A 15,326-nucleotide genomic window follows, 5' to 3' on the forward strand; every position below is an offset into this window, starting at 1 on the left:
GCATGTGTAGTACAAACAGTAAAATTCGGAGGCGCTGGTGTTATGGTGTGGTCGTGTTTCTCATGGAGGGGGCTTGCACCCCTTGTTGTATAGCATGGCACTATCACAGCACAGGCCTACATTGATGTTCTAAGCACTTTCTTGCTTCCCAATGTTGAAGAGCAATTCGGGAATAGCAGTTGCATCTTTCAATACGATCGAGCACCTGTTCATAATGCACTGACTGTGGCGGAGTGGTTACAGGACAATAACATCCCTGGACTGGTCTGCACAGAGTCTTGACCTGAATCCTATAGAATACCTTTGGGATGTTTTGGAACACCATCTTCGAGCCAGGCCTCACCGATCGACATCGAAACCTCTCCTCAGTGCTGCACTCCGTGAAGAATGGGCTGCCATTCCCCAAGAAACCTTACAGCACGTGATTGAACGTATGACTGTGAGAGTGAAGCTGTCATCAAGGCTAAGGGTGGGCCAACGCCATATTGAATTCCAGAATTACCGATGGAGGGCGCCACGAACTACTATGTCACTTTCTGCCAAGTGTCCGGATACTTCACATAGTGTATGTGTACCGATGGAGGGCACCACGAACTTGTAAGTCACTTTCAGCCAGGCGTCCGGATACTTTTGATCACATAGTGTATGTGTGGTACTCTGGTGCGTGATTTACTGCATAATGAAGTCTTAAATTTCATTTCATTATATGATTTAAGACTTTGTGGCACACTAAACATTTTATGCGACCATCGCGTTCAGTAGAATGTAACAAATCCTCCCATGCAGCATCGAAACAAGGTGGCGCTGAGGTCCTGCTCTTAAGAGCTGCTTGCTGCTCCTGCCATCCACGTCTGAATGCGCTGACGGCTGGAAATGGCGGCCGACACGGCTCCCGCTCTTTGCGTTGCTCCCGCCTGTCGCTGTGTTTATTTCATGCGCCTCCGCGCTCTCGATCAGCTTTGCTGAACGACTCTGATATGGAAAGTCGTTGTTCCCTTGCTCTTTTTGCGAGCTGATCAGGAAGGGAAATGACTAGTAGTGATACAAGGTACCCTCCGCCACGCAGCGTACAGTGAGTGCCTTCCAGAATATGTATGCAGATGTAGGCGGCAGGCTTTCATCAGGAATTCATTTTCTCTCCAAACATATTAGGCTCCCAACACAAATTAGCGATCTTTTGTACGCGGGTTGCGGCCTGGTGAGCGGCGTAGCTGCCTCTAAATCACGGGGTCCATTTCCAACCAGCACGCAGATTTTCTTCACATGGCGATTGGGTGTTTCTGTCTTCCCAATAACGTCTTCTCATTTTTATTAGAAAGACGCGCATGTCGACGAAGTGGCGTCAAACACATAAACTGCACCAGGAAGGCTATTGCAGACGTGGTATCCCGGTCAATAATAACATTCAATCATTTTACTTGAGTGCTCTTCTGTATATGGGGGTACATTACTTCTCTGACGCCATTTATCCGTTCGATGAATGAGACAGTGATTTTTTTAGAAGCGAAATGATCAGCACTTAACAGAAACACAAACATCCAAGACCAAGATAAACTCAGGAAAGATAAAACAGCCAACGTTGCAAGCGTCTTCCGCACTCGCCATACTCACCAGATGTGTCCACCTATGTAACAACCACGTTAACTGCTATTCGACAGTCTTCACCTGACTGTTTCTGTGGTGAAAAACGCACCAATGAAACGACTGTCTTGGATTTAAAAACTTTGGTGTTTCGCGGAAGAGTCAGTGAGTGAAACACTACTATTGTAAATTATTCCGCTCGGTTACTGTTATTTGCGTCCACTGTTGACTACTAATGTGGAATAAACTCGCAATTATCACAGTTACAAACGGCTGTTCATGCTCTGAATTCTGAAGGCTGATCACCAAAAGCTGAAACTGATTTTATTCACATATGTTTACTACTCCATTTCAATACTTACATAATCTTTGGCCCCTCCCACTGGAATGAACTTTTTATAGCGTCCCTGCCAGTCCTCAAACACATGGTGCACGCCATTTTTGTAAGGTATTTGCGACATTGAAACCCACTCGTTTCAAAAATTCATGGTACAAATAGGAAAGTACAGGAAAGAATTGGTCTCAGTTTTCGTTGCTCAGTCTTCGTATCTTACATTTAATTCCGTGCGAAGAGTAGTTACGCTGGCAGCTCGATTCAAACTGTTTCGATTCGAAGGGTTTCCAGAGAAAATTGAATGAATGATATATAAAAATATCGAGAGCACAACGCGAGATTTACAGGCCTGCACTGTACAGTGAGATGTAACGTGTTAAGAACATAGGTTCTTGCTGTTTTCATGTCTGCATTATCATGTGCTAGGTAGGCGGTAATTTCATAAGCTGGCGACTGCTGGGTCAATAGCGAGGCGCCTGCCCCACTCCTTGCGTATACGTGACGGTCGGCCTTGGCGCGCATACGTAACAGATGACGCCACGCGGGAAGCGGCAGCAGCAGCCAGAGAGCATAGTCCGACAGAGATGTCGACGGCGAAAGCGGTGTTGGCGGCGGTGCGGCAGGGCTCTTTGCGGGGGAAGCTGGTGACGTCACCCACCGGAACCGCATTCTGCAGCTTCCTGGGTATCCCTTATGCAAAGCCACCTGTGGGATCGCTACGGTTCAAGGTCAGTGCTTCATAGGTAGCGGCATTCTCAGTTCAGTGTTTACCTGAAGCTTAGCTGCTTAGCCCGTTTTACACTAGCTACTTTCTGATCAAAACTGACTATTCATTGTGTATTTGCGTCAGGTGCTTGTGTGTAAGTCAGCGCCTATCGTGAATATGTCAGTGACAATGATCAGTTGACAGTGTGGATAGTGGAATTCTAAAATTTTGAGTATATGCACGTGCGAAAATAGGTGTCTGAGGTTTCGTCTACTAACATAAGTTAACCTCTTCTTACCGTTACTCTCACCACACAGGTGTTAAAACTGAGCATACAGAACTGAACCTCAGTGGCACTGCAAAGAGCAAAATGGGAAACGTGTACAAGTGGAAGTGGCATTGATAATGTTAGAAAAGTACATTTAGGTTAAAAATATGAACCTCTTAGAATGGAATCGCCAACATGCTTAGATTTATGATGGGACATTAATCAGATCTGCTACTTAGACTGTGCTGTGTGTGGTAGGGTGCACAAAAAACGTCTCTTCCCGAATTTCGGGGTGGTACACAGGAAGACAGATAGCTCTTATCGATCAATGCACGCTCAAATTTCTCTTATGTTACTTTAACGATGATCACTTGAGAAGTAGGATGTATGTTTCTTGTATTTTAACTTGAGATCTTGGAATTCGGAGAGTAAGATACTGGGGTCCTACGCATCTTAGCAGACAGCATACATCTTCGGGTCATATTAATGCGACGATCTGCCAAAAACCTCAAAAATGGTTCAAATGGCTCTAAGCACTATGGAACTTAACATCTGAGGTCATCAGTCCCCTAGACTAGTTCTTAAACCTAACTAACCTAAGGACATCACACACATCCATGCCAGAGGCAATATTCGAACCTGCAACCGTAGCAGCACTGCGGTTCCCGACTGAAGCGCCTAGAACCGTTCGGTCACACCGGCCGGCTGTCAAAAGCCTTTAACAGCGCGGACTACTGCAAGACGAGCAGGAAGAGACTCAGTGAGGTTCTGGAAGGTACCGACTTGGATGCGTAGTCATTCCGGCTCCACTGGAGTGGCAAGCTGCGGTAAGTTTCTCGGCTGAGGATCAATGACGCGAACAGACCGATGAAGGTGGTACGGCAGATACTGAATTGGGCTCTGAGCACTATGGGACTTAACATCTATGGTCATCAGTCCCCTAGAACTTAGAACTACTTAAACCTAACTAACCTAAGGACATCACACAACACCCAGTCATCACGAGGCGGAGAAAATCCCTGACCCCGCCGGGAATCGAACCCGGGAACCCGGGCGTGGGAAGCGAGAACGCTACCGCACGTCCACGAGCTGCGGACTACTGAATTGGGTTTTAATGTGAGAATTATGGTGGCCAGCCAAATACGGTAAACTCATCGTTGTGTTCTTCATATCACGCACGTAAGTCGATGCGTCTTTCTGAGCTAAAACGACGCAAGGTGCAGCGCAAGTGGCTGTGGAGTGAAAGGGGAACCCAAATATTTACAGGGGCAACAGCATTCGTAGTTATACACCCTTTATTTAAGTTCAGAACGCGATTAACGATCACTCAATTTAAGTGGTCACAATTATTACAATAAATAAACTTTATACAGCAATCAGTGAGAATGTCAACAATTTATATTAACCCTCTGGGAAAGTAAATACAGGTACTCAGTATGCCCCTTTATTCCAAAATTACTGTAACATTGGATCTCATTGAGAATATTAAATTCAGACTGCAAGGAAAACTTACGGGCAAAGTCATGATAAGACTGCACTTAAACACAGGGACTCACATAATGAATGCTCTTGCTGTACAAATAGCTGAAGTTCATAAAAGACTTTTAAAAATTTAAGAACAAATACATGACAGAACAATAAAATAACTATAGAGCCTTGATGACAGCGGGGTGAAGTAACTGCTAATTCCACCCAAGCCTACGGCCAAATTACACAGGATTAATGTGAATGTAGTTTTTTTCCTGCAAGGCAACTGCATGCAACTTCTCCAAGATTTATGTAAAGTAGAAATAGAGAAATAATACAAAGACTAACAAACGTTAGCACTAGAAGCAGCCAATCTCAAAGAAACACTACTATCGTGGTCAAATAACTCTAAACACTAGCTTACCTAGAACGTAAGGCGTCTATTCTTATTCTCTTCCAGAGCACGGCAATGTGTAACCGGATTAACCGAATATTCAATGTCAGAGTGAATTAGCCACACATAGTGGGATTAAGACATTTATTTGCCCTTTAAGCCTTAAATTATTACTATTGAGTGTAAAAGAAAATTTACAGCAAAACTTCGCAAGATGTACAAGTTTAGACTGTGGGCCACCAGTGTTACTCTCGTCTCCAGGCAAGATACCGTGACAACGCCCACACGTAAGAGACTAGTGGCGGCAGAAATCCAAGAAGTGACATCTGTAACAGACTAAGATTGGCCATAAGCAAGCGGCAACAGAGTGGATCAAATTCAATAACAGACATAATATGTAACAAGACAACAGATGTATCAGGCTTTGGTGGGTACCTTAGAAAGAAGCGGACACCAGCATCTTAGCGAGCGCAGTCAACCGGCAACGAGTCCGCAAACAGCTAGCAGGCAGTGATGATACGAGTACACGAACGTAGCGCAATGGCTTAACAGCGCGAATAAATTAACCGGGCACGCCGGCTTAGCAGACACTGGAAAGAACTGAGAACCCCCTGCAAGCCAATGCATATATCCAACCCAACCCCCGAATTGGAAAATTTTGGCAAACATTAGATTAGAAGACTCATATTCACTCTTACCATTTAAAAAACAACGCTACAATGTAAACGAACAGAACTCTGATAAGTATTCATAATGCTTGGCACAGATTACATCTGCATCAACAGTAACCACTCTTCAATTTATCAAACAAAATATTTAATTGCAAAACATATCCTCACTCGTAATGCCTTCCTGACCCATCTATAGTTGCAAGAAACTTCATACATTCATATCATAGCCACACAATAACGAGGCCAGTCTGGAACGGCCACTAATTCCACAAATTAACAAAATTACGGCAGTCAGACACCACTGTAGTTCAGCACATCGAGTTCAGTTTAAATTAGGGACTGGAAGTCAGCTGCGGCACGTGGTCACATTAGAGATTCCATACACAATGGGCTTAAAGGTGAGACTGTGTTAGAGATACGTTGCAGATGAAAAATTACTCTCTCACCACGGTCACTTGAGAAAAGGACCGACCATTACCAACTGTCGAGGTAAGAAAACACCACAGGGCGGAACGCACTAGCCGCTCCGCAGAAAAGACGGGGGCAGGCCATGCTGCACGTCTACAGCTTAGCCGCGGCGAAGCGGTTCCTCTAGAACACCGCACCGGCTTTGTACACAGTGCCGACTTGTGCTGAAGCCAACCTAGACGTCGTAACAGGCAGGAGACGTTTGCTGTTAACCGGTGTCCGTTGTTAACTGCCCCCCGTTCGGAGCCACAACTCCCAGCTGTTCAAAAACAGCCAGCAGCCGGCGATGCCGCCCCAACCCAACGCGCAGGAGAAGATTACACGAACGTGCGAATCGATGTACTGCCAGTGAGTCACGCGGCTCAGTACCCCAGGATAGGTGCATTCTTGTGCTGAAACATTGTACCTTCTAGAATGACGAGACCACTCTGGTAGTGCCACGAAAACATTCCCAATCGATAACTCTCCGTCCTCCGGCCTGGACTCTTCTGACGATTGTTTCAAGGTGTTTGCATTCAGGCGTTTCACCCGCATAAAAAAGTTCATTTGAAAAGGCCGCCTGTTGCAACTCGGCGGACATCCAGTTGCGGTACTCGCGTTCAAATTCCAGTGCACGTTAGTGATAAATAGGTGTCGGCATGGGTGCATAAACAGGCGCCGGCTATGGAGGCTAAAACGCGCCAATTTTTGCTGAACGGTAGGTGATTTGGGCGGTCAGTTGCTCCACAGTATCAAGTCTATTCGCTAGAACACATTTCTGCAGGCGTCGTTCACCCCTGTCATCCGTGGCCTGTGTGGTATCACAGTTGCCTCTGCGCCTATTTTGGAAAGCGCCATTTCGTCATGCACAGTTGCTTTTACCACGGCGGAACACGAGCGGTTCATAAACTTAGCCGTTTCGAAAATTCTTCTGCCCTTGGCACGAAAGCCAATGACCATGCCCTTCTGGATGTGAGATGAGTCGCTCTTTTCCCGCAGTACGACAGCGACTGCACTGTTTTCCGCCCGCCCCCCCCCCCCCTTCACCCCCCTCCCCCCCCCCCCCCAAATCGCTCTTTAGCTATACCCTCCACTGCTGGTGCTGCCATCTGCCGTCTGTAAGTGGTTCTTGCACGTTGATGTCGAACAGAGGTGGTGGTTAGATTCATGTGACTGTACCATGTGCTAGACAGCTCATTAACAGAATCACTGGACGGTTTGGAGCCCTGTAGATGGCGGTCGTGTGACTCTCCACTGGTTCAGATATGTCGTGACAGTGAGTCGTGTGTATACATTTCGGTTGTGTGGAATTAGCAGACTAAGACACGTCGACGTGCAGACGTGACAGAATGTCGCAAGGAAATTATTGTGTTTGAGCGTAGGCACCAATATACCGTAGATTTAAGCTCCCGATCTGTTGATTATAGCGGCTGTTTGACGAATCTACAAATAATGGTGTCAGTGTCACTCGCAGCCATGTAACACAGTGTTACTCATAAGAAGACCCTAAAGGTGCCGGAGACGAACGTCACGAGTCGCTAATGACAGTCGGTTTCATCTATGACAGGAATTGCTGCTCTCACTGAATGGAAACCATAATAACTAATTTACGAGCGAAGCATTGGGAAAAGGGTTGCACGTGGTGGACATTCGGAGTCGGCTGCTCAACAACAGGACAGTACCTGACTGGAGGCGTGTGTATGATCCGACGAGCCGCGATATTGCATATTTTCAAGTGATGCGAGAGGTCTGAACCACTGAAGGGCCAATGAGGGGTTCAACTCGCAGAGAGTAGAGAGTGTAGTTGGGGCCGGAGGTGATTCTGTGATGTTTGATTTTTCTATACTTGCCTTGGGATCACTCATTCATGTTACCACGAACAAGAATGTTTATTTGAACATTTTCACTGACCAAGCGCTGTCTACATTCTATATCTTCGTGATGCTTGATTATATTATGTCTGCATGGTCGTCGTCAAGTATGTGGAGTCTAGGAATGCTACGTACTCGGTTCGCTAGACAAACAATTCAAACAAATCGTATTAATGAGTTTCATCACAAAATGAAAAGATACAATACTTCGCAACAATACTTAACTTCGCAATTACACAGATGTTTCGCAAGCAACGGGCGACATACGAAATAATCAACCTTCTTCTGTATAAACAATTTCAAGTCGATGCCACATAGAGTGTCAAAGCAAATGACTAATGTCGATCCTGCCATAAAACTCGTTAATCTTGAAGCTGCTATTCAATTGTGTCGTCGCCAGTCGGTCGCGGCGCTTGAGTCCCCTTCACATAGGGGCCGCTGCTGTCGGGTTGTCGTCCCTTGAGAGTGGTTGGTCAGCGTGCGATTGGCTGACGCCTTTCCACAGTCTTCTGCGTGCCGGCGCTTGACTTTACGCCGTAACAGATGAGTAAGCTGTGCACGTACCCGTCTTCCAAAATGGCTACTGTTGCGTTCAGAAGACTGCACGTACTCATTCCTGGTTTGACAAACACATGGGCACCCTGTCGCACCACTATTAGTCCGCTAAATCACTCGACCGTAATTCATTGGAAAATATTTGAAAGTACTTGGAATAGCGGGTAAAAGCACCAATCAACATTCCCGAAGTTTGGACGTTTCTGGGACACAGGACTAATCATCAATGAGTGGCTGCAGTGGGATATGTCGTTATGAATAAACTGAGACTACTATCCAAGTCAGAGTCGGTGTTCCAAGGTATTAGTTCAATGTGCGGCCCGTGTGCCTAAAGACCTGTCACAATGGATTTTCAGCATTTCCGTGACTAAACATCCCTGTGGAACACGTAAATTTTCTTCAAACATTGTGGTGAATCCTTCAAAACTCATAGACATGACATAGTGTGCAAGTTACTAATGAGATCGCCCCACTTTGGAAGCCAATAATTAAGTGAAATCAAACAGCAAAGATTCATAAGTGAAAGAATCAGGTTGTTTAGATGACTAAAACATGGTATGTTAGCTTTTATTACAGTGCCTTCTCTGCATAAAATTACAAATCCCAGGGCCGATTTGATTTGACGTGAACATAACTCAGTAAGGAGTGAGAAATAAATCATCTCACAATCATTCGTGTGTGGTGACGGATTCTGGGTCGGTACTGCCTCGTAGTGGCGGTAGCGAGTCGGCAGCTCGCATCGTTGAGGCCTCTGTAAGATTTCCCGTGTCGACTGTCAACGTGAGTTGGCATAGTCGAAACAGCGATGTCACGATGTCGAGAGTCGATGTTAGGCAAGGAACTGAAACAATCGAGCGCTTCATAACCAAGCACTGGAAACAGGAAAAGCATCGCAAAACGGCGATGAACATTAGGATGGAAGTAAGGATCAGTAGTAATTGAACCGTAGATTTTCTTTTTAAATCTTTTCTTAAATAATTTACTTTATTTACTAGCGATTCATCAAGAACATTAACACATTTAATCACACTATGTGAGCGTGTAAGTAGTTGCCAGTGAGTAACTGATGAAAATAAATTTCTTTCAACAAATGGAAATTTAAAAAAAAATTATAAACAGATTTAACAATTACAATAAGAAAGCACCCTCTAAATATCAAGTTACGATTTGTTCAGAGGCAGAGATAACAATTCTTTTTTGACAGTATGAGCCTTTGGGCTGAGAACCTTGCCGCTCCCTTTTAACACGGCCGTAGTCACGACCGCTCACTACAACCTCTGAAAGACTACGTTGGCGCAAATCTACAACAGACCAGATTACTTACAACTATAAATTTTAACAACTCACACAAACACATAATGTATGCATCCCATAGGAGGGATAGAAATGGTACAAAACACATTAAAAAAAAAAATACTTGCCACCGAAAGTGCAACTTGTTTTTAAAAGAAAACTCTTACGGTGGAAGGGTGGCAACTTTATATACTAAAATGACCACTTAAATAAAAACCCGTGAAATGCAGTCTTACATAAAATGTACAAACATGCTCTACATTACACATATACCACCTCTGAAGATAATAGGCAAGATAAAAACATATTTCGGGAATTCGGCCTTTACTCCTTAAGCAATAAATTCGTTAACACCGAATCCGACAAACATGACAAAGGCAGCTATTAACGTACGGCAGACCGACAGACAGACAGACACTAACTGCCTAACAAATGCGGACGGGAGACAGACGAGCAAGCTGGGGACGAGAGACTGACCAAGAAAACAAGTAGAATTTAACAAGTAAATGAAACAACATATCACGAATCACTTAAGCTCTAATAAACTGCGATGTATGGCGAAGATTTGGCGCAGCACCCCCAAAACGCTCTCCCGAACCGTCCGCTGCCAGCCGCTTCAACGCACGCAGGAAAGCGCGCCGATCTCCCGTCTCACGGCGTCGGAGCTCGCACCGGCCAGCCCGATGACGTGGGTTGACTCCTGTTGCTCTCGTGTCGGCCACGAAGCCACTACTCCTCGCTATACGGCGCGGCTCCTGGACTGACGTGGCGACCTCACATGCGCCGACGTCAAGGCGGACAAGTCATCTTGTGTCCCAGTGCTCGACAGACCAACCGATCGATCCAACCGCCGATGGCCATTGCCTGAAGAAACTCGAGCAGACTGACGGCCTAACACATACTAGCACTCCGGACGACAGACACTAACTGCCTCACAAATGCGGACGAGAGACAGATCCAGACTGACTTGGCTGACCAACTGACCAGACTCACTCCGACCGACCAACCGCAGAGTTTTTTTTTTTTCTTTATTGTATTTTAATTCCCCATCAGGGCGGGCTGGCAGCAGCATATGCGCTGCTCTTCAGCCGAAAGACATAGAACAAACAATAGAAGACATTTAAAAATAACAAAGGAGAGAATATGGTGAACATAGATATAAAAAAGGGGAACATCATGGAAGGCGATAGATAAAAAACGGGGTGACTGTAAAATGGAGATAAAAAACTGTTTAAAAGTAGCACACACAAAAAGTCACACACTGCGACAACTAAAAGAACACAAGGCACTGTATGACTGGAGCATAAAAGGTATCGACGGATGGCGTAGCACAGAACAAACACTGACAGCGAATCTCAAGGCAGTACACAATTAAAATCACACCTCTTGACGTACAGGAGAAACAGCACTAAACACAACACTGACGTGGCACACTGACGATGTTCAAAACGGAGGATCTGCCAGGAGCAAGGAGATGAGGGAGACCGGAAGAAGGGTAGGAGGGAGGGAAGGGGGAGGGAGGGGAAGAGAGGGGGGACATGAGCGGGGGGCGCAGTGAAGAGCGCCAGTTAGGGAGGGATGTGGGAAGGAAAGAGGCAAGTATGGGGCGCAGGGTCTCGGGGGGAGGGGGGGGTGAGGAGGAAAATCCGCTCTGGGAGAAGGAGGCCCTGGGGAGGGGGGGAGGGAATAAGGCCAGGTTATAATTGGAAGGAAGGGTAGATGTCACAGCGAAGTTCGTCATCCGGGAGAGGGGGGTGTTGGAAATTGCCCTGATGAAGGAGATGGAGGGTGTGGAGGTGGACAACCGCAGAGCTGATAGCGCCCCTTAAATGCACTAGAAAAGGCAACCTTTCCCATTTCCCACCAGAGGGAGACACCAAAGCTGCGATTGCCACAGCGTCGCCACCGCTAGAAACGGAGGGCGACTGCTTCACACAACGCGCTGCGGCGCACTCTCCAAAACAGCAAATTTTACCACGGCTCAGTAATGAGCAGATTATGTAGGCGGTCGGTGGGACAGTCTCCATGTCACCTTGCTTGCGCGCCGTCTCTCTTACTGCCCTCCCATCAGCCTCCTTAGCTCACAGACTGCTCAAATTTTTCCTCCTCGCTGTTTTGTCATTGACAGACTAAATTTAGTGCCATCCAATGACTGATTGCCGTTTCATGAGCGTGCATCCCAGTGAATGGTGGTAATGTCACATCTTGCGTCGGCTTGTGTGTGAATCGATCATTGGAGTCTTTCTCAAATGTTCACGTCGAGGTAGTTCCTGGTGTATGTGCACATTGTTCCAATGTCTTGTCTACAGTTCTTAGCTGCTGTGGATGCAGCCACACTACACTTTTTTGTAATGACCGCCTCTGTGTAAGGCCTGGACAGTCTTACGGTTGTGTTTTGTTTAAGAATCTACTGGCGTTCATGATTTATAACCAGCCTTCTTACTGTTCAGAAAACATTATTTTTAAACAGGCTGACTTCTTCCGTAGTTCCACAACTTCACATACTTCCCTGTGCGGATTCTTGGCGCTCTGTGCCTTATGCTCCTTCTGGGTGCCTGCAGAGGTCCATGACTTCTCAGCACGTTTCTCGCTTTTTTAAAGCAGGCGAAAACTGCTGCTGCCAGACGGGAGTTTCACGCGCCTCCAGTGTGCATCCTCGACTCTTTTCTGCCTACGCAATGCCTTAGTGCCTCCTGGGGTTCACTATTGTCAGCACATTTCTCATTGTGCAATAGGCTTTTAGCAAGGATCCCACTCTCAGACTAGCTGGAACATCTGCCAGCCTACTCCATTTGTGGCTGCAGAGCGTCCATGCCTCTTGTGCTCACCGTATGTGTTCCAGCTTTCCTCTCGCCCTGTACCTCTGACGCTGGGAATCAATGAACATGACCACTGGCGGAAATATAGCAATACCTACCTCTCAACTAGCTGTGTAAGAACTTAAATTGCAATCATTAATCAAAAGTCTTAACAGGGGTGTGTCCCGCAGCTCGCAATAATTCAAGAACGTCATGATTTACTGCCAAGTGCTGTTGATAAACTTTCATTATTTAACAACCACTTTTGGTCCGTGGGCAAGCATGAGCTTCATAGAACATTTACGTCACTCTAAGCAACGTAAAATCAATAGTATCAATAATAAAAAAATATTCTCTGCAGCTCTTGGCGATAAATCGTGATTTGCTTCTAATCAAGAATTGGTCATCCGGGTTATTGTGAATTATCACGCTTTCGATAGATCACAGTCTGCGGTCTAAGTTCTCCGCGGATAGATTTACGATCAGTTCCACAAGAAAGTGTAAGCTATAATGTTAAATGTAACGTGCGCTGTTATATCTGTGTTAGTGGTCTATCACCTGTACTAAATGCTCTTTTGCACAGTGTGTAGATAGACAGTGCAAGAGTTGAAATTTTTGTATGGTCGGTTGCAGTTTCGGCTATTTACATTTACTTGAAGCCAATTTAAACGCTGAAAATATGTGCAATATTTATAAAAATACCTTCTGAGGTCCGTTAAGAAGCTATTTGGTTCGAACGAGGCAAACTGGGTGCTTCAGGAAGATAGTGATCCGAAACGTCGCGGCCGTCTCTGTACAGCGACGAAACAAGACAATGGGATGTCCACGATGGATTGACCTGCAGTGTCTCCTGATACAATCCGATCGAAATGTTTGATCGTAAATTAAGATGAAGCTTAAAGGGAAGCCAATATATACTTTGAAGTAGCTGTTATGTAAAATCAGCACGATATGGAGATCGTTATGGACACAATATGCAGAAAATCTTGTGAAAAGCATGCCGAAAAAGGTTCCAAGCTACAATCGATAAGGGTGTCGATTGGACAAACTACGAAATTGAGCAATTAGTTCCAATGGCTCTGAGCACTATGGGACTCAACTGCTGTGGTCATCAGTCCCCCAGAACTTAGAACTACATAAACCTAACTAACCTAAGGACATCACACACATCCATGGCCGAGGCAGGATTCGAACCTGCGACCGTAGCGGTCGCGCTGTTCCCGACTGACGCGCCTAGAACCACTCGGCCACATTGGCCGGCGAGCAATTAGTAATAACATGTATTTGCTTGTAAACATACATTTACAGTGGCGTCTTTTATTTCATACAGATAACGGCGTATACTTTCATGTGGAACAGACTGTATGCGTTCATTGCCTCTGAAATCTTCATCTACATCGTAATGCACCTCACGATCTGTGGCGGAGGACACTTTGTGTATTAGTCATACTTCTATCTTTTCCTTTTTTAGTCGCGAATGGTTCGCGGAAGAACGATAGCTGGTTAGCCTCCACGTGGGCTCGAATCTCTCTCATTTGGTCTTCATAGCCTTTTCGCGAGATACACGTGAGAGGAATCAATATATTTGTTGTCCAATTTGAGAAACATAGGCTGTCGGGACTTAAACAGTGACCATTAAGTGATGCAGATTGTCTCTCTTGCAGGGTTTGACACTGGAGGTGGTTGATAATCTCTGTGACACTTGACATTTACGCGTTTACTAAATGAACCTGTAACGAAAGGTGCTACTCTAATTTCGATATTCTCTGCTTCCTCTATCAGTCCTATCTGACACGGATCCCAGACTAAAGAGTGGTATTCAAGTATTGGTCGAACGAGTGCTCTCTAAACTACGTCCTTATTGATGGACTACATTTTCTGGAGATTCTTCCAACCAATGTCAGTCTGCCTTCTACCTTAAGCATGACTAATTTTTTGTGGTCGTTCCACTTCAGATCTGTACTCTTAGTCCTAGATATTTTGTGGAAGTAACTGCTTCCAATGACTGTTCTGCAGTCGTCTAATTACACAATTACGGGTCTTGCAGTCTGTGTGTAGGCAGCACGTTACATCTGTTTATGCTGAGCGTCGATTCCCACTCCCAGCAGCAAACGTCGACCCTCTCCTTGTCCTCCTACATTTCATTACAATCCCTCAGCATTGCGACTTCTCTGTACGTAGCAGCATCGGCCACAAAAAAACTTACGGGACTTACGACGTTATCTACTAGGCCATTTATACATAGTGTGAAACTTAATAGACCCGTGACATTCCCTTGGGATATGTCCGAAGTTACGTTTACGTCTGAAGACTTCTCCCGTTCAGATAAGATTCAGTCTTCTGTTTACTAGAACTTCTCCAGTTTAATCACACAGTTGGTCGGGTATTCCGTACACTCGTATTTTCTTCTTTCGGTGATCATCCGGAATTGTATCGAATGCCTTCCGGAAATCAGGGAACACGGCATCTACGGGTACGCCTAAAACTGCTGCCTTCTAGGTCCAGTAGGCGAACAGAGCGAGCTGGTTTTCTCGCGATCGTTGTTTTCTGAACCGACGCTATCACTTAAAGAGGACATTTTTGCTTTCCAGAAATTTCATGATACACTAGTATAAAACGTGTTCTAAAACAATACAACAGACCGACGTGAGAGATAAAGGCCTGTAGTTTCGTGCGTCTGTTCGACGAACGTTCTTGAAAATGGGAATGATCTGTGCTGTTTTCGAATCATTAGGAATGGTTTACTCATCCAGAGACCTACGGTTCACTGCTGCTAGAAGAGAAGCATTGTTTCTTGCGTGCACTGTGTAGAATCGAATTGGTACCCAGTCATGCACAGTAGCTTTTCCTCTGTTGAGCGACTACAGTTGCTTTAATGTCCCATGGTCACTTATTTCGGTATCTGTGATTACGTCGTTCGTGCAACGATTTAAAAGAGGAA

The 15,326-nt window shown here is 45.5% G+C and overlaps 1 protein-coding gene across 1 annotated transcript in view; it reads left to right on the top strand.

The window, feature by feature from the left end:
* Nucleotides 1–2,492: 2,492 nt before the first annotated feature.
* Nucleotides 2,493–15,326, top strand: part of LOC124777012 (juvenile hormone esterase-like) — a 97,338-nt gene continuing 84,504 nt past the window's right edge. The window contains exon 1 of the mRNA XM_047252261.1: nt 2,493–2,643. Within this exon, the coding sequence (XP_047108217.1) occupies nt 2,500–2,643 (144 nt within the window). The 5' untranslated portion in view covers nt 2,493–2,499. The remainder of the gene's footprint in view (nt 2,644–15,326) is intronic.

The sequence above is a fragment of the Schistocerca piceifrons genome, chromosome 2 (assembly GCF_021461385.2).
Source record: "Schistocerca piceifrons isolate TAMUIC-IGC-003096 chromosome 2, iqSchPice1.1, whole genome shotgun sequence".
Lineage (NCBI taxonomy): Eukaryota > Metazoa > Arthropoda > Insecta > Orthoptera > Acrididae > Schistocerca > Schistocerca piceifrons.